General features: G+C 48.7%; 1 protein-coding gene across 1 annotated transcript in view; it reads left to right on the forward strand.

The window, feature by feature from the left end:
* The window catches only part of LOC147698856 (uromodulin-like 1), a 569037-nt gene that overhangs the window by 406225 nt on the left and 141917 nt on the right, over nt 1-20895 (forward strand). The window contains exon 15 of the mRNA XM_086935447.1: nt 17544-17689. Within this exon, the coding sequence (XP_086791573.1) occupies nt 17544-17689 (146 nt within the window). The remainder of the gene's footprint in view (nt 1-17543; nt 17690-20895) is intronic.

Raw genomic sequence — 20895 nt, forward strand, 5'->3', positions numbered from 1 at the left:
CTCCGGTGTGTGCCTTTTCATCTGTGGCCATTGCTTGGGAAGGAGCTAGACAAACTAGAAATCCAAGGCATTATCGGAAAAGTATCTGGGCCGACACCATTGGTATCCCCAATGGTCATCGCAGAGAAGTGAAGCAACCGGGCAAAATACGCCTTTGCATCAACATGCGCCTCCCCCAATAAGGCCATCAAGCGGGAGTGGAATATAATGTCCACAATGGACAACATCATTGTGGACCTCAACTGGTCGCAATGGTTTTCCAAGGTGGACCTTAATGGAGGATATCATCAACTGCTCCTCTCCGTAGAAAGCAGATACATCACCACATTTTCGACACACCTAGTGCCACAGAGACACAGAAGACTGAACTTTGACATCTCTTCCCCCGCCAAGCTCTTCTAGGAAGCCATCAGCAAGACGTTTTCAGGCCTCCAAGGTGTCATGAATGTGAGCGATTTAATCCTGATTTACTCTATAACTGCAGAGGAACACCACAAACATCTACGAGCTACATTGAAATGCCTGCGGGAACACAGCGTCACCCTCCACAGGGAAAAATGCTCTTTTTTCCAGAACTCTATTAAGTTTGTTGGATACATGTTCAATAAGGACAGTGTACAAGTTGATCCCTGGAAGTCACAGGCCATACAACAAGCCCATGCCCCTATGACGGTCTCAATTCCCTGGGCATGGCCATTTATTGTGGGAGTTATATTCTTAACTTGACAACCATCGCTGAGCCCCTGAGGGCCCTGACCAAGATGGACGTCCCCTGGAGATGGAGCCTCAAAGAAGAAGATGCAATACAGAATGTAAAAACGGCCCAGCTGAGCAAGCCCACCATGGCCTACTTTGAACCCAAGAAGCAGACCGAACTATTGGTTGATGCCAGCCTAGTAGGCCCCACTGGCTTTTGCCAGCAAAGCATTGACGCCGATGGAGATAAGATACTCTCAGATAGAGAGAGAGGAACTCAGGGTTCCTGTCTGCAGGTGCTCAATCTACAAGAAATCCCAGAAGCCACAACAACGGATTCGGTACTGTCAAAGTTAATGAGTGCCTTACAGAACGGAGCATTGCACAATATCCTGTGAGATGCCAATGGGTCGCAAGGCCTGGAGAAGGAAAAGCTCACAAAGATATATAGAATTTGTGATGAGCTAATTGCCACAAAAGACTGCCTCAATCTGAGGGGGCAGTGCCTGGTGATCCCAGAGAGGCTGCAAAACCAAGTGACCAAGCTGGCTCATGGTTGGCATCAGGGAATGGCGGAGATGAAGTGGCCTGGCCTAGAAACGATTGTGGATGAAATGGTAAGTCAGTGCCCTCGTGCCAGTTTACCAGCTCCAAAGAAACAACTGCACATATCATGACAGAAGAACCTAGCACAGTGCCATGGGTCAAAGTAAGTCCCGACCTCAGAGGTTTCCCCTACGGGAGATCAACTGTCATGCTAGTCAATGGCTACTCAAAGTATCCATTAGTTGAGGTAGTCAACTCAAAGGCATTTGCCAACATAGCCCCCGCATTCAAAAGAGCCTTTGCACTATTTGTCCTGCCAGAGGAACTAAAAACTGCCGCCCCAAGGATATGAATTGAGAGACCATCTTGAAAACCTAAGGATATGTATGCACCGAAGCATTACGCCCCAATGGCCACAAGCGAATGGGAAAGCGGAGTGGTTTATGTGGTCACTGAATAAGGCCCTCAGAATCGCTGTAGTAGAGGGACCAACCCATAAATCAGTCTTCAAAGGTTTTTGAGGGAGTACCAAGGAACGCCGCATTGTACCACTCAGCGTTCACCCTGGTCTCTAATGCTCCACGGCCACTGATGGGACATGATCCCAGTCCATCCATAGTGGACTCTGCCACAGTATGATCCTGGGAGTACCCAGGCTTGACGCATCCAAACCAACGAATGGCATGCCACGACCCGGGTGATCTCACCGGGTGACAAAGTGTTGCTCAGAGACTGCTGGCCAGCATGTAAATTCCGAACACCTTTCGAACCAGGAGTGTAGACTGTCACTCCTGTGAATGGAACTATAATCACTGCTCGAAAAGGGAGTGAGATAGTTACTGGAACATATCATGGTTCCGTAGAGTAGACGTTCATATATCATCCGAACCAAAAGCAGAGGAGGACGATGCAATGTGGGAAAACTCACAAGGCCTTGAAAACCAAAATGAGGCCATCAGCAGTAGCCGAGCCGCCAGCCTGAGCAGTGCCGGGACAGGTCTGGATACCGATTCCTGCAGCAGCCAAAACCCTGAGGAGACTAAAATGCGTTCCCATCACCAACAATATCACCTCAGATTTAACGCACCGCCGAGCCAGAAGCTCATGGAATTTCTATTCCGAATGCAATAGCAGAGTTCCTCGCCAAGTTGGGAAGGGGTGTAATGGCCACCTAGTCCCTCCGCCCTGGTTGCCTGGCTGCCCCGGAACTGTTCTTTGCACATCCTCTGGCCAGGTGTGGCCATAGGCTATATAATAAATGGGCGAGACTGCTCCTGGGCTTCTGGCACACACCTTATGAAAAGCGTGTGTGTGTGTATCATTTACCAAGCCATTGTAATCCAGGCCTACCTGTGTGGGTCCTGCTATTGCATGCAGTGGGCTCGCTACAAAGTGGTGACAATCCTAGTCCTCTCCTACCTCCCCTATTGTGTCCCTCTCTTCCTGGAATGTGGAGGAAAAAACAGATATCAGTGAAGGTGCTCTCACTGCCACCTCTTCCCACCGACTTACCGCTCTTGTCTCCGTTATATATGCCTCATGGTTTTTCTCACCCTTTCTGAGTTCCTTTGAAAAGACACATGACAAGCTTTATACTCCATATACAATACCACCCTTTCACAGATTGGCCAAGGTTTGGCTTTTCTTAACTGACCCTTGCCACTTTTAAAAACAAGCTCCTCCTATCTTCCTGCCGGGAAACCAAACAAGATGTGTTGTGGAAAAGCCTTCCTGTCTGGCCTCAGTCTAGGCTACTCTTTACCACTAGCCCATCTGCCGTGCCAACCCCAGTATCAATAGAGTAACTTTTAACTCTCTTCCGACTTCATTGCAGTAGTGGCTTCCTCACCTTATTGTAAGCTGTCTCCCTGTGCTTTTTAGAGCTTTGTGGAACAGGTAAAGAAATACCTCAGTCATTATTTCTCTGACCTGGACTATGGTTTTATACAAAAGTGTTTATTGACCTGTTCCTTTCCCTATTTCTATAGTCTCCCTGTGAACGTTTGTATTTTTTGGTGATGGGAAACCTGCCCACTTACAGTCTCTGCCACAGATTTGGGCAGACTGTTATCTTGAATAGTGCTGCAGCAGTTCTATATTACCACCTAACAGAGTGGAAAAGGGTTGCTTGCTATGGGAACAATAGAGGGGTATTCTTCTTATGTATGGAAATGCTGCTTCATTTCTTGACACATCTAAAGTGAACAACAGAGTATAACACAATAACATGCAGAAGCATCATAACACAACTCACTAACCATAGTAAAACACAGCATCATATTACAATAGTGCATCACAAACACTACAGCACAAATACCAGCAGGACGCCTCGCCACAATAACAGAAAACCACCCAACAAATATTCAGAGTCTTGTCACAGATTAGTAGATCCAATAACCAGCTTTCATAACATGGTGGTGAAATGTGTTTGCACCAAGCACAGTCTTAATTTACCACTGAAAACATGGAGAAGGGCCTTTCAAAACGTTTTGTAATCTGGCTCCATGTGCCCACAGGTACTGCATTGAGCAATATGCTGTCTCACAGAAACTAGTTTCAGAAATGTAGATGTTTCGAAGACATTGTTAATGTTGGCACATCTAGACTTAGAATCAAACTTGAAATATTGAAGCTTCCATACAATCAGGTTGGTTAGATCTTCCCAACTTTGAATTGTATTATCTGGCATCTTGGCTGCAATTTCCAGCCAGTGGCAAAACAAAACTTGAGGGGCCCGCCCTGCAGTACATGGAGGGGCCCGCTCCGGATTTAATCAGGATCTCTAGAACCAGAGTACTCTGCGGAGGGGGCCCCCTGCAGATCAGGAGGGGCCCCTCGCACGGTGGGGGCTGTGTGTGCCTGTGTTACGCCACTGTCTCCAGCATATTGGCAGGAGGATAGTTTAAATTCTGAAACACAGCTTTTCAGGGGAACACATGACATGTATGCATTTAAACTGATATTGGCTTCTCCAATAAAGATTGGTCACAACGCCCCATATCTGGCCTTACTGATGCCCAACATCTAGTAGCGATATGTACAGAAGATCAAATGAGGGTATTATTTTCTCACTTAAGCATCACTGGAAGGACTTTCTCACTTCTCTACTTTGAGAACTAAAGCAGTAATTACCATATGGATGGCGAGTGGATTGGGGGGTGTTTGAAAAGAGGCATGCTGCATATTGGGAGAATGATGACTTAATAAAGTTTGTGACTGCAAGGAAACGTTTTAGAGTTCAGTTGGATAGGTACATGGTATGTGCTATGCTAACCAGGGCGGCCAAGTGTACAAAGAACGGTTTCTCTATTCAGCCGCCATATTCTGAAATTTTGGGGAGACAACTATCAACGGTACATAAGAGACATGCAATCTCACTTTTGGATAGAGCACTAAAGGGCAGATTGCCGGCATCATGTATGACCACTGCAATTCAGAGGCTCTGTCACATACAGTATAGCACAGTCTGGGGCCTATTAAGATGCGGCCCGGAAAGGCTCCTACTAATGGTTGGAGCCTTTCCAGGCCGAATATCGGTTTAATTTCCGACCGCTGCATCACAATGCTGGCGGTCGGAAATTAGCCTAGCCGGTCATTCCGTCTGGCTTCCGATGGGCTGAAGGAACCCGTCGGCCAGTCGGAGGCCAGCCCCAAATCCCAAAGGGAAGCCACTCTGCCCTTGGGATTATGATACTCTGTCTACGGCAGGCTTTCCATGTCTGTCTTTCCGACATGGAAAGCCTGTCAGAGAGCGAGTATGGGGGCCCCTAGCAAGGCCCCCTTACCTCTGCAGCCTCAGGTTGGGGGCCGAGGGGGCACCTATAGTGCTCCCCTGTTCATCCCTGCATCGTTTGGCAGGCACCCTGATGCTCAAGGAGCCCATCAACCACACTGGCTAACCATGGTGGGCCATAAGGCAAGTCTAGTTTTCATGTGCTAAGAGTGAAAAAAAGCACACCCATAGCTGTGGGACCAACGGGCCCACACGGCCGGCTCCTGGTGTGACTGCACCTGGTGCACCATTGACACAGGCCGGGGACGTGAGGGAAAGTGATAGGAGAAGGGTCATGGGTCTGTACGAGGCAGAATGGTCGCGAGAGTATGGTGGGAAGGGGCAGGGGATTTGATTGACGCAATGTGTAATTTTATTTTTCATAGGTGTCTGTACTGTATATCTGGAGCCTCGATGAAGCGTCACAGCCCAGGTGCTTAAAGTTTCACTTATCCCAACCATAAACACGTGGCTGCTGCTTCCTGCTACCTTGTGCTGCGATGGACGTGACGCCTCTGTGAACACATCCATACCAAGATATTAAAAAATAATAACCAGTCATTATAACACCGCATCACGGGCACCTGAATTCAAACACCCTGCCAAACATTTTTTTAAGGTGACCAACGGAAAATGCACACTTACGTCTAAATCTCAACGACGATGATCAGAATTTTTTCTTTTGGTGACAAAAATCCAACCAACCAAGGAGAGCCTGAGGTGACCCGAGTATTAGGCACTGAACACAAGGTGCATGTGTTGCGTGCCGTGCTGCGCGGTGAGCTGTGCCTGCCAGGATTGGCTTGAGCAGGGATACTCCCCGCCCATTATGAGACAGGGGGCTGCAGCATGAAGCAACCCTAGATCTTCTAAGGAGAAGGCTAGTGTGCATGTTCGGGCTGGTTGTAAAAATGACCAGCCCCAAACTGAATATGCGCACTATTGCTGCTGCGCTAAGTGCGCTGTCACTGACTGTCTGTCAGTCAACCCAGAGTGCTGCAGCAGCCTCACCCCCTTCAGCGTCCTGATTGCCTCGTGTGTCACGTTAGCATCAGTGTCAGTGGTGAGCGACTAGCGAGTTTTAGAGACAACAACTTAGACAGTAAACAGAGAGGGAGCACACTCCTGACCTCTTAACCGGGTCGCCCCATCGCATTGTGGTCAATGCAGTTCGTACACCTCAGGATACAATTCATGGGTATAACACCGAGTTGGTGCAAGCAGGTGCCAGTATATGTTGTCTCTAGACGCGAGACATGGCTCGCGTTTCTGGATAATATCCGTCATCCGTAGAGATAAATCCTGGGTGGTTAAGAGGCTGCAAACAATCCAGGCTTCGTTGCCTCCCGGGCACGGAGGTGCATCTCCTACGGCTCGTCAGCCAGGAGGCTCGAGGGAGCCCCAGAAACAGGAAACAGAGAGGGAGCACACTCCTGACCTCTTAACCGGGTCGCCCCATCGCATTGTGGTCAATGCAGTTCGTACACCTCACGATACAATTCATGGGTATAACACCGAGTTGGTGCAAGCAGGTGCTAGTATATGTTGTCTCTAGACGCGAGACATGGCTCGCGTTTCTGGATAATATCCGTCATCAGTAGAGATAAATCCGGGGTGGTTAAGAGGCTGCAAACAATCCAGGCTTCGTTGCCTCTCGGGCGCGGAGGTGCATTTCCTACGGCTCGTCAGCCAGGAGGCTCGAGGGAGCCCCAGAAACAGGAAACAGAGAGGGAGCACACTCCTGACCTTTTAACCGGGTTGCCCCATCGCATTGTGGTCAATCCAGTTCGTACACCTCAGGATACAATTCATGGGTATAACACCGAGTTGGTGCAAGCAGGTGCTAGTATATGTTGTCTCTAGACGCGAGACATGGCTCACGTTTCTGGATAATATCCGTCATCAGTAGAGATAAATCCGGGGTGGTTAAGAGGCTGCAAACAATCCAGGCTTCGTTGCCTCTCGGGCGCGGAGGTGCATCTCCTACGGCTCGTCAGCCAGGAGGCTCGAGGGAGCCCCAGAAACAGTAAACAGAGAGGGAGCACACTCCTGACCTCTTAACCGGGTCGTCCCATCGCATTGTGGTCAATGCAGTTCGTACACCTCAGGATACAATTCATGGGTATAACACCGAGTTGGTGCAAGCAGGTGCTAGTATATGTTGTCTCCAGACGCGAGACATGGCTCGCGTTTCTGGATAATATCCGTCATCAGTAGAGATAAATCCGGGGTGGTTAAGAGGCTGCAAACAATCCAGGCTTCGTTGCCTCTCGGGCGCGGAGGTGCATCTCCTACGGCTCGTCAGCCAGGAGGCTCGAGGGAGCCCCAGAAACAGGAAACAGAGAGGGAGCACACTCCTGACCTCTTAACCGGGTCGCCCCATCGCATTGTGGTCAATGCAGTTCGTACACCTCAGGATACAATTCATGGGTATAACACCGAGTTGGTGCAAGCAGGTGCTAGTATATGTTGTCTCTAGACGCGAGACATGGCTCGCGTTTCTGGAAAATATCCGTCATCAGTAGAGATAAATCCGGGGTGGTTAAGAGGCTGCAAACAATCCAGGCTTCGTTGCCTCTCGGGCGCGGAGGTGCATCTCCTACGGCTCGTCAGCCAGGAAGCTCGAGGGAGCCCCAGAAACAGGAAACAGAGAGGGAGCACACTCCTGACCTCTTAACCGGGTTGCCCCATCGCATTGTGGTCAATGCAGTTCGTACACCTCAGGATACAATTCATGGGTATAACACCGAGTTGGTGCAAGCAGGTGCTAGTATATGTTGTCTCTAGACGCGAGACATGGCTCGCGTTTCTGGATAATATCCGTCATCAGTAGAGATAAATCCGGGGTGGTTAAGAGGCTGCAAACAATCCAGGCTTCGTTGCCTCTCGGGCGCGGAGGTGCATCTCCTACGGCTCGTCAGCCAGGAGGCTCGAGGGAGCCCCAGAAACAGGAAACAGAGAGGGAGCACACTCCTGACCTCTTAACCGGGTCGCCCCATCGCATTGTGGTCAATGCAGTTCGTACACCTCAGGATACAATTCATGGGTATAACACCGAGTTGGTGCAAGCAGGTGCTAGTATATGTTGTCTCTAGACGCGAGACATGGCTCGCGTTTCTGGATAATATCCGTCATCAGTAGAGATAAATCCGGGTTGGTTAAGAGGCTGCAAACAATCCTGAGGTGTACGAACTGCATTGACCACAATGCGATGGGGCGACCCGGTTAAGAGGTCAGGAGTGTGCTCCCTCTCTGTTTCCTGTTTCTGGGGCTCCCTCGAGCCTCCTGGCTGACTCCTCCTGAGTATATCTTTAATTGTATCAAATAGCATTTCAGCAGAAGAGAAAATCTAACGCAAAAGAAATGTATGTGGCCAGAAAATAGTTAATCAACATAAATTCAGAACCAGGAAACCCACAACCATTGATTAAGCTTAAGTTGTGCGTTTGGAGCTCAAGTGTAATTTTGTGAAAGTTAAAGAAGGGTTGCCTTTTGTCTGCATAGAGCAGATATCAGAACTGGTAAAGGAAATAATATTGGAAATAGAGCTAGAAGTGCAGAAGACCCAAAATTAAGCCCTGATGGACGCTTATAAAAAGAGAGGTGGGCAACACTGTGTCAAACAACATAAACCAGAGCAAAAACTGTAAAAGAAGAACTATTCACGGACATAGCCAGCGGTGTGGAGAGGTGTGGAGTAGTATATGATGATCAGCTGTATCAAAGACAGATGTTGGCTACCAAGAATGGTTGAGATGTAGTTGTGGTGGGTTATGATAATAAAACTGTAGACCTGAAAGAGCAGGCTCAACTGATTGGAGAGCAAGACATCTAGAGTGGGGAGGATCAATTAGATTGTTTGATGGTCGTAGATAATGAGTCTGTTTAATACAAGATGCTCTGATTTTCAAAATTAAAATGGAGATGGGAGACAGGATGATATGAAACCAAATAATCATTCTCAGAATATCTCTGCAATATAGTTTTAAAAATATCTCCCTATTTGGACTCAATAGAAAATCTACACCTTAAGGAATGATTTTTTTGTAAACGATATTTAGGCACAACATTGATCTAGAATATATAATGACATAAAACCGACAGAATACAACCGGAAGAATTTACAGCTTGGATGCCTACGGGTAGCTTTGCGCTCTCCAAGTGCCACATAGAATAGAATTGAACAGAATAGAATGGAATAGAATAGAATAAAATAGGATGGAAGAGCAAGAAGGAAAGACAATTAGTTTTTTCCCATACGTCTTAGTGCAACTACAGCTTTGAAATGTTGTCCTCGATTCTCAAAGGAAGAGTACATTTTCACTAAGAAATGTACAGCCTTGCACAGATTATCACGTTTTGGAATTTGCAAAGGCTTCCCATGTTAAACTTGGAAACCTGCCACTTTCACTACATCCTGAGAAAATACACCTCCTTTTACTCCTGCGAAAAAATAAGCAAGTGCAAATGAACTACATTTGTCTGTTTCCTTTTCTTTCATGTGGCAAATACCCTTTCCTTCACACGTCATCCATTCATGAGTGATGTATCCCTTTCTTCCCACCCTGAAGAAAGATTTGCTGCTACCCATGGCAGGAGTACTTGCTTTTCATTTTCTAAGGTGCAAGGGCATTGTGTAGACGTGTTTGTGGATGTATGCATAGCTTTCAGGAAACCTCAAACTTGAAACGCCCACTCCTAACAGTGTGAGTGGGTTTACTTAAGAATATTACCCATCATGCTATATCATTATGAATATGTAAAATGATTTACTAGACAAGGTCAATACCCTGAGCTCACAAATCTAGCAATTTGCTCATGTGATTAAGATGTACATGTGCACATCGCTTTGTGAATCGACTCTGGTTTTCCAGCGTGTATTTAAATCTGTTGTTTTTTAGTAATATTTTGACATTTGTGCTGCACAATTACTGAGTAAAGCATGCACAATATACAGGAGCCACACCTTCTTAGATTCCCACAGATGTCTGGGGGCATGCAGTCGACAAGGCAGTCACTACTCCACAAAGTAGGGGTCATATTTACGAGCCCCTTGCAACACTGTTGTGTAACATTTTTTCTTTCAGAACAAATTTTATTATGTTGTTGAAGAATTACAAAGAGGACACTGCCCCCCATGAACCGGAGGACCAGTGAGCAGATATATAGCCATCACATACAAGCAGTTCAATCAACATTTTGATATAAAAGAACATACCCGAACTCCCTTCCCCCAACGCCCTCCCCTTGCCCTCCCTCCCGGATCCCACCCCCATCCCAGCACAGTGTCTACATGGTCCAAAAGTAAAAACTTATCAAATCACGGTCAGTGTGTATCCCTTTTCACCCAGGGTCAACAAGCAATTGTTCTGCATCAGCATCCCGTTGCGCTGGTGGTTCCAGCCACAGCCCTCTATAGTCCGCCCATCGCTTCCATATTTTAAAATGTTTTCGGGGCAGCCCCTGGCCTCGAAGATCGGGCGCTCCAGCCCCATACAAAAGCCCAAACCCCTCTTCCACACCTCTATCAAAGGAGCCATAGGGTCTTTCCGGGCCCGAGCTACATCTCTTTTGGCCACCGTGAGGCCCAAAAGCAGCAGATGAAGTTTGTATATATTTCCTCCAACCTGTTCCATAACATGAAGAAGGCCCAGCTGCGGTGAGCGGGGGAGGTTCCAGCCCAACACCTCAGACAAGCAATTCCATACACCAGTCCAGAACCTCGTCAGCTTCTCACACGACCACACCGTATGTATGAATGTGCCCACCGCACGCCCACACCGCAGGCACTCAGGGGAGGCAATCAGACCAGCTCTCCACAATCGGTCTCTAGTATAGTAGGCTCTATGCAGATACTTGAATTGAATGAAACACAGGCGCACTGCAATTGCCGCCCCTCTCGAAGCTTCCAGGGCTTCCCTCCAGTCTTCCTCCTCCAAGGCACCTATGTCTCCCTCCCACACAGATCATAGCTTATCTAGTGGAGAAGAACAATGCGTAACCAGAGTCTGATATATATTAGATATTTTCTTATTTCCCAATTCCCCCATAAACACTTTGGCCTCAAGGGGACTAAATTCGGGCAACGAGCCTAGGCCTACCAAGGAGGGGGATAAGGCGTGCCGGAGTTGCAGGTATTTAAAAAATTGGGTTCGAGGCATATCATATGCTTGGAACGATTTGAGGGTCGTGCCTTTCATGACGTGGCCCAACGCCGATATACCAATGGCATACCAGCCGCGGAATCCCTGTAAAGATGCCAGTGCCGGTAGCCGCCCATTCTGCCACAGTGGGGTGTCTCTTGTTAATTTATTCCACCACCCCATGCGGCGTAGGGCTCAACGCCACACCCGGAAAACCACCTGGGTAACCACTGGGAGCCTCTTCCTTATGACCGCCGAATATAAAATGGTGTGCAGCGTATCCGGATCCATCATGTATCTCTCAAGGGCCTAGGCCGGGTCGCCTCGGTCCCCATACCACCATTCATTCAGTACCAATAGGTGAGACGCTTGATAATAGGATAAAATGTCTGATGTTGCCAGGCCCCCACAATACGTGGAGAGGAAACAGGTGCGGAGTGCCACTCTCGCCACCCCTCCCGCCCAAAGAAACTGGCTCAACGCCAAATTCACCTGTCTAAACCACTGTGGCGCAATGGGATACGGATGATTTTGCAACTGGTAAAGGAGACGCGGGAGAGCCACCATCTTGAATATGGCGGTTCGGCCATATATATATTCAGGGGTATTCTGGACCATGTTTTCATGTCTGACCGTACGCGGTCCCAAACAATCACCACATTGCGTGCCCAAGCGACCCCAGGTACATCCGTCAGGAATACGCCCAGATACTTAATGCCGCCAGCCGCCTCTAGCAGCGCTGATGCCCAGGATCCTCGCCCCCGCGCACTCCCAGCACCCACAGCTTGGACTTCCGTATGTTCAAGTGCAGGCCGGATACCTCCCAGAATATCTGCATTATCTCAAGGACTCTGGAACCAATCTATGTATGTCCTTGAGGAAGAAAAGGACGTCGTCAGCATAGAGTGCAATTCGATCGGACGGTCCCATCTCCCACTCAACTCCCCGCATCTGCGCGTCCATTCGCACCCACGCCGCCAGTGGCTCCATGGCCAGGGCGAATAAATAGGGTGAGAGGGGGCAGCCCTGTCGGGTGCCTCGGCCGATAGGGAAGGGGTTGGACACCGCTCCAGCCATTCTCACTGACGCCGTCAGATCCGTGGACAGCAACTGCAAATACGAGAGGAAATGGGGTCCAAGGTTCAGGCGAGACAAGAGCGCACGGAGATAGACCCAACTTAACGAATCGAAGGCTCGATCAATGTCAGCCAGGAGGAGCACTGCCGGGATCTTGGCAGCCCGGGCCGCCTCTATCACCACCTGCGCCCGTCTGATATTGTGCCTCGTCGCCCTATGGGGCAAAAACCCGGCCTGGTCTGGGTGAACCAGATCTGTAATGTATGGGAGGAGGCGATTGGCCAGGGCTTTCGCCAGTATTTTCGCTTCAACGTTTAGGAGCGATATTGGCCTATATGATGCATGTTGTTCAGGAGGCCTCCCAGGCTTACAGAAGACCACAATTTCAGCGTGTCGCCAGTCCGCTGGAAGGCGACCACGCTCCCTGGTCGCCTCCAGTGCCCTTCTGTAGCACATCCCCAGCTGGAGATGAAATGTCTTTATGAATTCACATGGGAATTCATTAGGCCCGGGGGCCGTACCAGTGTTCAGTTCCCTGAGTGCCGCGTCCAGCTCCTCCATCGATAGTGGGAGCTCCAGCCGATCACGTCCCTCATCTGAAAGCGCCCGCGGCGGGAGGTCCGCCAGGAATTTGTCTACATCCTCCTCTGGGATAACCTCCCGAGGGGCATATTGGGCCGCATAGTATTGTGCAAAGCTGGCAGCCAGTTCTGCCGGGGCCGTCACAGGATCCCCCACCTCATCACGAAGTCCTGGTAGGGACTGCGCCTTGAAAGTACCCTGACAAAGCCTATATAGCATGGTGCTGGATTTATCTCCCCACTGATAAATTCTACTTTGTGTAGCCAACCACAGCTGACGAGCCTCGTCCATTAGTAGGGAAGTATAAGAATGCTGCATCAGCAGCAGCTGCCCAACGGCATCTGCATCTCCCCCTGTATTGCACTCCTCCTCCAGGTCCCGGACCCGTTTCGCTGCCTCCTCTATTTCTCCCCTACGGGTCATGCGGGCCGCCGCACACCAGGCAATATCCACCCCACGGAGCAGGGGTTTTAAAGCTTCCCAAAGGGTTACGTCATCCGTTTCAGGCCTATCATTGCTGTCCCAGTACTGAGATATGGCCTCCCGCATATGCGACCGATAACCGTCTTGTTGCAGATGCCACGTGGGCACCCTCCCTATCCAGGTATGAGGAATAAACAGGTAATCGAGTCTGGAAAAGGACGTATGTACCGCAGAGACATATGTATATTCGCGGCTATGAGTATGTTGGTACCGCCATGCATCAATCCAGCCCATCCCCTGCACCATGCTACTCAATTTAGTGGGGGTATCTGCTATAAGACCCCCTCCGGGCCTATAACGATCCATTCGTCCATTCATTACATTGTTCCAGTCACCGCCCACTATTGCTATTACATTCGGGATTTCGGCCCACAAGTCAAACAACTTTTCAATGAGTGCCTCTTGCAATGGGGGTGGGGCATACACACTACCAAAGACCATTGGCTCATCACCCACCATTCCTTTAATGAAAATAAAACTGCTGTGGGCATCAACCCATTGTGTCTCATGTACATAGGGCAGTCTGCGATGTATTGGAACTGCGACCCCCCCGTGACCCTCTCACAAAACCTGCATGGAATACCTGCTGGTAGCCATACCGTTGCAAGCTAAGGGTTTTGGTGCCTAGGAGGTGTGTCTCTTGTAAGAGCAGCACATCCGCCCGTTCTCTCTTCCCTAGCCGCAATACTGCAGTACGCTTTATTTTGTCGAGCATTCCCCAGACATTCCAACTCACTACCCGTAGTGACGTCCGTGAAAGACCTGTCTCGTGGGGGTCAACCGCCATCGATGGGCAGATAAATCAGGGCCCTGGGTACTTGGGGCCACACACACACATATGATTGCAACCAGACTCGAATGGACACTGTGTCAATACTAACTGTCCCATCCCCCCCAAACCTCCCTCCAACCCCCTCCCCCCAGACTCGTACCCCCCCAACAGCCCCCCTACCCCTCCCTCGCCTCCAAACCTGCCCACAACTCCCCCACCGCCCCCCATACCTCAGCAACATTGAAGTATCTGTCGCGGTATAGATCATCTCCAGCCCCCAACGTGAGGCTAAAGACCCACTATTCCAATGGATGCCCACCAACTACCCACCCGATCCCAACTAACCCTTTACCCAACTAACTTCGCTAAGTTCGGGACTGATGCCCGCCCTCCCGCAGGCATCCCCCAACCTATGTCCCACCTCTATACATTAACTGTTAAGCAAAAAGTCTGGTGGTGAGTCTCAAGAGTTATTTCCGCTCCCGGTAGGATCGCGAACCGTCTGCATCCATCTGGGGTCTTGCACTAGAAAGTTTCAGAGTAGCACTTGGCCTCATGACCCCGGAGCCGGAGCGTCAGCTGCGTTGTTGCCTCCCGTTGCCCCATCATGGGGAGGCTGGTTCTTCTGAGAACACGCTCTCCAGTTGCTCCTGCTTCGCGACCTCCGGGGAGTCCTCGGGGGTCCCGTCGTGGAGGATGAGTCGGAATCGCGGCCCGGAGGGGTATGCACCCAGATTCGGACCGTCTCATCTGTCCAAGCAAAAACCTCCTCCGGAGTGTTGAAGAACTGTGTCCTGGACTGGAATACCACACGCAGGCGGGCTGGGTAGAGCAGGGCGTATTGGATTTTAAGGTCTCGCAGCCGTGCCTTTGCTGCAGTAAAGGATTGTCGTTGTTGCTGCACCAGCTTAGTGTAGTCCGGGAATATCAGGATTTTGATGCTGTCATACATTAAGGGCTCCTTTGCCCGCGCATGTCTCAGGATAGTGTCGCGGTCATGATAATTGAGGAGTTTGGCAATTACCGGTCGGGGGCGAGCTCCCACCGGTGGCTTTGGGAGAAGTGCTCGATGCGCTCGCTCGATTACAAAGCAGGGCGAGAGGGATTCCGGGGGGAGCCACCCCTCCAGCCACTGTGTCAGGAATGCCTCCATGTTGCCCTTCTCGCTGCCCTCCGGAAATCCCACAAACCGCAGGTTATTTCTCCGGGCCCACCCTTCTGCATCCTCGGCCCGGAGTGCAAGGCCCTTCTGTATCCCTTCCATCGTCGTCACTTTCTTCTTGAGAATCGCCACATCATCCTCTACTCCTATGATTCTGGTCTCAGTTTCAGTTATACGGGCCACAGCATTACGCAACTCCTGACAGAGCAATGTGACATCGGCCCCAACTGCCCCAATTTTTGCGTCCAGCATGTCTCTCGATTGCGTTATAGCTGCCATAAGGGCCGCATTATCTGGTCCCGGTCCTGGTTGGCCTCCGGAAGCCCCCGCTCCACCACTCGGCCCTGTGAATTTGTCGATGGCGCCTTATTTCGTAGTGCCTCCACTATTGCCGCCCGCATCATGTTGATCTACAGGCTCGAGTATAGGGACCCAACTGGCCGCCGGGTAGTCGCTCTCTCCACTCCGGTCGGGGACCTCCGATAGGATCTTTCCCGCTCTGCCAAGACCAGTGGGGGGTCGTATCTTAGTGTTCAAGGATAGCAATGTGGCTATGCGCGTTGCTTCAACAATTCAGTCCACCACGGCGACACCCCCATCCATCTGCACCAGTTGCGATAGTATGTCCCCCAGCGTTGGATAAACACCCGGCTACAGTCTCAGAAGTTGTGCGTCCCCTGGTGAGGGCCTTCACCACGAAACCGCCGAGGCTCGCGCTCCCCTCCAGCTCCACGGCCAGCGGGAAGTAATCCGAGCTCACCTCGGTTGTTTTAAACGTCGTCGCCTAATCCACCAGTCGGGCCCAGGTGCCAGTTCCGCCCCGCCGAGTGAGGGGCACCCAGCGGTGCCCTGCATTGGCCCACGGCCCGGACGGGGCCCGCATCAAGCCGCCACCCTCGGCGGCAACACACACATGCGGGGGGGGGGGAACATGGGTTTTTTTTCCGGGAGAAGGGGCGAAGACAAGAGCCCCCTAGTTCTCCCGGACCGCCGAGTGGATTCGGCCCGTTTCTGAGGGAGTCACCCCCCCTCGAAGCCGCTTGCCTCTCCCTGGCAGCTTACCCCGCAGCCGCCAGTGTCTCAGTTCCAGATCGGCACCGGGATCCCTCTGCAGCCTCCTGCCGTGCTGTCTGCCCGCAAGGATTTACAGCTCCGGGAAGCAGGCACACCTCTCTCTGCCGACCCCAGCACCGCTGCACTTCCGGCCGGACCTCACCAGACCCGAGGTCCCGGCTTCAGCGTGCGGCGCGGGCCTCACCGCCACAGGGCTCAAGCCGCCAGAAGTCTCTCCCTCAGTACGCCCAAATCGCCGCCGGGGCACACTCTTCACCACCGACAATCAAATACTCGGCCTGGACGTCCTTAGGTCGGGGTGATGAGAAGGATATTGCGCCGGCGGGACGGAGCTCACTCAAGCTGCGTCCGCCATGCTTGCCGCCTTGGCCACGCCCCCTGTTGTGTAACTATTTGTGACGCAACGGCAACGCAAACCACCAAATCACATTTATGAGGACACGCAAAGCCACTTTGCGTGGCTTTGAATGGCCTCATAGTTATGGAGTAAGGCAAGGTAGCGCAAATCGCTTTGTTTCTTTACTCTGAGCTAGGTAGGCATTCCATGGGCATTGCGGAGGGTGTTCCCACACAACACACATGACTTTTTAGGCATCCGCAGATTTACAAAACCATGCAAACTTGGTGATGCGCCACAACTTTAAGTCTCCCCAAGTGAGGCACAATGAGGAGAAATATGTTTATTTCTCCTAGTTTATCCCCCTTCCTGCACAAAAATAATCCTGTATTCAACTCAGTCACCCTTGCACCATGGTGCAAGCATGTCTGAGTTGGTGGTAGGCTGCCGAAATGGAGCCAGTGTTGGGGAAAGGACAGGAATGCACCATATGCCACAGATACAGCACATTCCTGCCCTTGCCCTTTGCTAGAGGACAGTGTAGCAAGGTGACTTGCTGTGCTGCCCTGCGCCAAATCCCCATAAATATGGCCCTATTGTATTTAAGGTTTAGTATTGAGTTGTACAGCCCTGTTTTAGTACTTGGTGGTTAATCAGCAGTAATGCTCAGCAGCTTGAGTTACAGATGGATTTATGCACTGGCAGATAAGATGGGGAATGATTGGTCTTCACTACTAGCAACTGACTATAGATTGGCGCTACCTACAAAATGCCTGTATGCTAGAAGTTATATGGAAAAAGCCCTTGTCTGTGTGCACAGGAAGTCTCTCACTGTGCAACTCAGTCAAGGACAGATCCTTGACTGAGATCCTTACTAACTTGTGCCTTTTACTTTTTAGAATAATACCCACATTTCAGTGAGTGGATTGCTTTTCAACACCATCCAGACAAATACTGCAGGACAATTCAAGGTGAACAGCAATGTCACCTGTACATATAAGAAGGACATCAATCTGTCATCCGGGGATGGAGTCGTTAATGAAGGGTAAATACAGCAAGCAACATTTAATCGAACAGGTCCCAATTTTGTGTGTAAACAGATTTGCCATTTTCAGTAAGATGGCTGCATGCTAGCACTCCTATGTTCGATTATGTTTTTTGAAAAAAAAATTACGATTATGTAGAAGAGATAGCTTTCATGAACCTGACCTTAGCATTAGTGCAATTTTTTAATGAGGGGAGGTTTTGGATTTTTTCAGGTGCATAAAAAAACACCTCAGAGTTTTTTTGTGTAAAGGGGAATAATATGTGGATTTGAGTGCTTACCAGGCCAAAGGGTATATTTACAAGCCCCTTGCCCTGCCGGAGCATCACTTTTTGTGACGCACTAACGACGCAAATCCCAAAATAATATTTATGAGGCCATGTAGAGCCAATATGCGTGTCTTTGAATGGCCTCATAGATATGGAGTAAGGCAACGGAAATCACTGAGTTACCTTACTTTGTGGTTTTCCCATGCAAGACCCATGGATTTCTGTACACTTTCCCAGATTTATGAGAGCATGTAAACCTTGGGAAGTGCCAACACCTTACACCTCCCGAGGTGAGGTGTAACGGGGAGAAAAAACTTGTTTTCTCAATATTTTTTCTCTTTCGGTGTGCTGCATTCTGCTGCACTATCCTACACCAAATTCTTAGTGCTGAGATATCCGTGCTGCAATCCATCCCAGACAAGTATTAGGAGAACTCTCCACCTGACTCCGTACTGGCACATGAGTGCAAAGCTGAAGGGTCACACACTCCACTTGCCACCACCCCAGTACATCACTGTCTGCCTGGCCTCTGTGTTCAGCTTGGAAGGAGGAGTTGCTATCCTATGTCACTGACGCTGCACCCCTCCCTCATGCTGCTGCAGGATGCTAGCAGATGTGTCTCACAGCATGGACCCTGCAACCAAATGCATGTTCATGGAATTCTGGGACACAGAGCCTCTCCTGGGTGCCGAGTTGCTGAGTGTCGCTCTGCCCCGGCCACTTAGCTCTGCAAGTTTAACATTAGCATGCAGCACAATAGACACTGAAGTGAGGCTATGGAAGAGGGCCTGTTGCCACCAGCGTATGTATGCGTTAGAAATATATACAAACATAGTTTAATGTTAAAATATCTCAAAATAAACCAATTTATTATTTATTATGAAACGTCTTAGCAAATGTACAATATATTTAATATGATCATGCTTTAACTAATTTATCGTAAAGTTTAATAAACATTTAAAATGTTCCTTTTACTTTACAATAGGGAGATCACCACCCCAATTGTGGAGTCTCTCTATGGTCAAGGAAAAATGAAAAAGTTTAACTCTAGAGGGATCTGAATTTTTTTTGATGTTATATATTAATGTAAATATGCTGTTTAAATATATAACAAACTTATAAAAAGCTACAGCACTGTTAACTTAATTTCAAATTAAGCTTTCATTCATTTAAATACATTGAATTAAACAAAAGCTTTTTTTCAGAAGTTTAAATTTAAAAAATATTCCCACCTAAAGGAAAAAGGTAATGTTGTTATTATGCAATAATAATTATTGCAAGTGAAGTAAAGATTTATTTTAAAGTAATTTTATTACATGTTAATAAAATGTAAGGTTACATTGATTTATAAATTAAAATAAAGGTTATTAAAATATTTTATGATTAAATAAATATGTTTTAATTGTTGATTTTTTTAACATTAAATTATATTTATTTATATTTGTAACAATTTTTGATAATTAAATTTACAACTATTTACTATACAATTTTTATTTTAAGTACCTTCTGCCATTATTTCTACTGAGAGTGTTGAAGTGCCAGTGGTTGGCCATGTATGGTGCTGGAGTGAATTAATAATGCTTTCAGTCTATTTTTGACTGCAGTACCTTTAGAAGTGCAGTTTGTAAACTGCAATGTGTTTACACTTTGGTGGGTGGGTGCAAGTCACTCCCTAGTCTTCCCAAAACCTCGCCCATTTAGTAGCCAGTAAGTCCCCTTTTCAAACCACACCTCCTGGTCCTTCCCACATTTACTACTAAGGGGCCGATTTCCATCTCGTTAGGAAGGGCTCCAAATCGGATTCGGGGTTGCCGAATTCGATTCGGTACCCTTGTTTCTGACCGAATCGTACCCATTTCCGAACGACTGTTTACGATGCCCGGAAACCATAAGGGCAATATGTGGTGCCTGCCACAGGGTACACAATTTTCCCCAGCCACTCTTTCGTCCATGGGAGCTTGTGTTCTTGTGCGGAGCACAGGCTCCCATTGGAGTCAATGGCAGTCTGACCGAATCGTATCCAGAAGTATCCGGATGCATCCAAATCGCTGGGTCGGAACCCCCCTGATCCGAATCATCCGGGAAGCATTCGGAACCGGTTCAGTCGGAATGCTTTCCGGATGAGATCGTAATCGGCCCCTAAGTAGCAAACTTACATGTGTGAGGATCTCCCGATCGGAGAGGTGAGGTGAGGTGGAGATTGACACTTGTAGGTTTGTGCATAGCATGTTTTCATATTTTAGTAGTATTACTTAACGTACTATAAAATGCAGTTTGAAAATAGGCTGCCTAGTGTTCAAGCGTCTAGTTGCATGCCATTATAATGTTGTGATACTGCAGTTGGAGTGTTTTCCTAAAAACTACAGATTTTTCACATTCGTCCCACAATCCATCTTCTCCTGCATATTCTACAGATTTAAACAAAAACAACTCTTTGCAACTTAAACAGGACTTAGTTACAAAAATTAAGGCAATTTGCATATGACAACCAGGGTGTCCTATGGAAGAGGAGGAGGCCCTGACCTATGCCAGATTTTCTGGATTTCCTTATCAATGCATCATAAACTTAAACTGAACCTTTTTTCATTGGCCAGTGTAACTCTTGAAAAAGGAATGCACCCTCCACTTTTAGACTTACATTAGACACATCTGTCTTTGTCACTTTTTTTTTATCTGTTGATCTGTTTATCTGAAGTATCAACTTCTTGACAATGCCACTCAATCAGGGGTGTGGAATTTAATAAAATACCTACTTGTCCATGGGGCAGGTTGCTTCATAAATCTACTTGTCCTGTAACACAATCCACTTGCCCCTTTGGTGCCATGTAGCGCAGAGACAAATTATTGGCAGCAATCTCATTATATAAGAGCTCTGATATAGCCTCTCTGATTATGCCAGGGCTCATATCATAGTAGTGTTTGAATACTTACGTTGCC

This window comes from Lissotriton vulgaris, chromosome 8 (assembly GCF_964263255.1).
Source record: "Lissotriton vulgaris chromosome 8, aLisVul1.2, whole genome shotgun sequence".
Lineage (NCBI taxonomy): Eukaryota > Metazoa > Chordata > Amphibia > Caudata > Salamandridae > Lissotriton > Lissotriton vulgaris.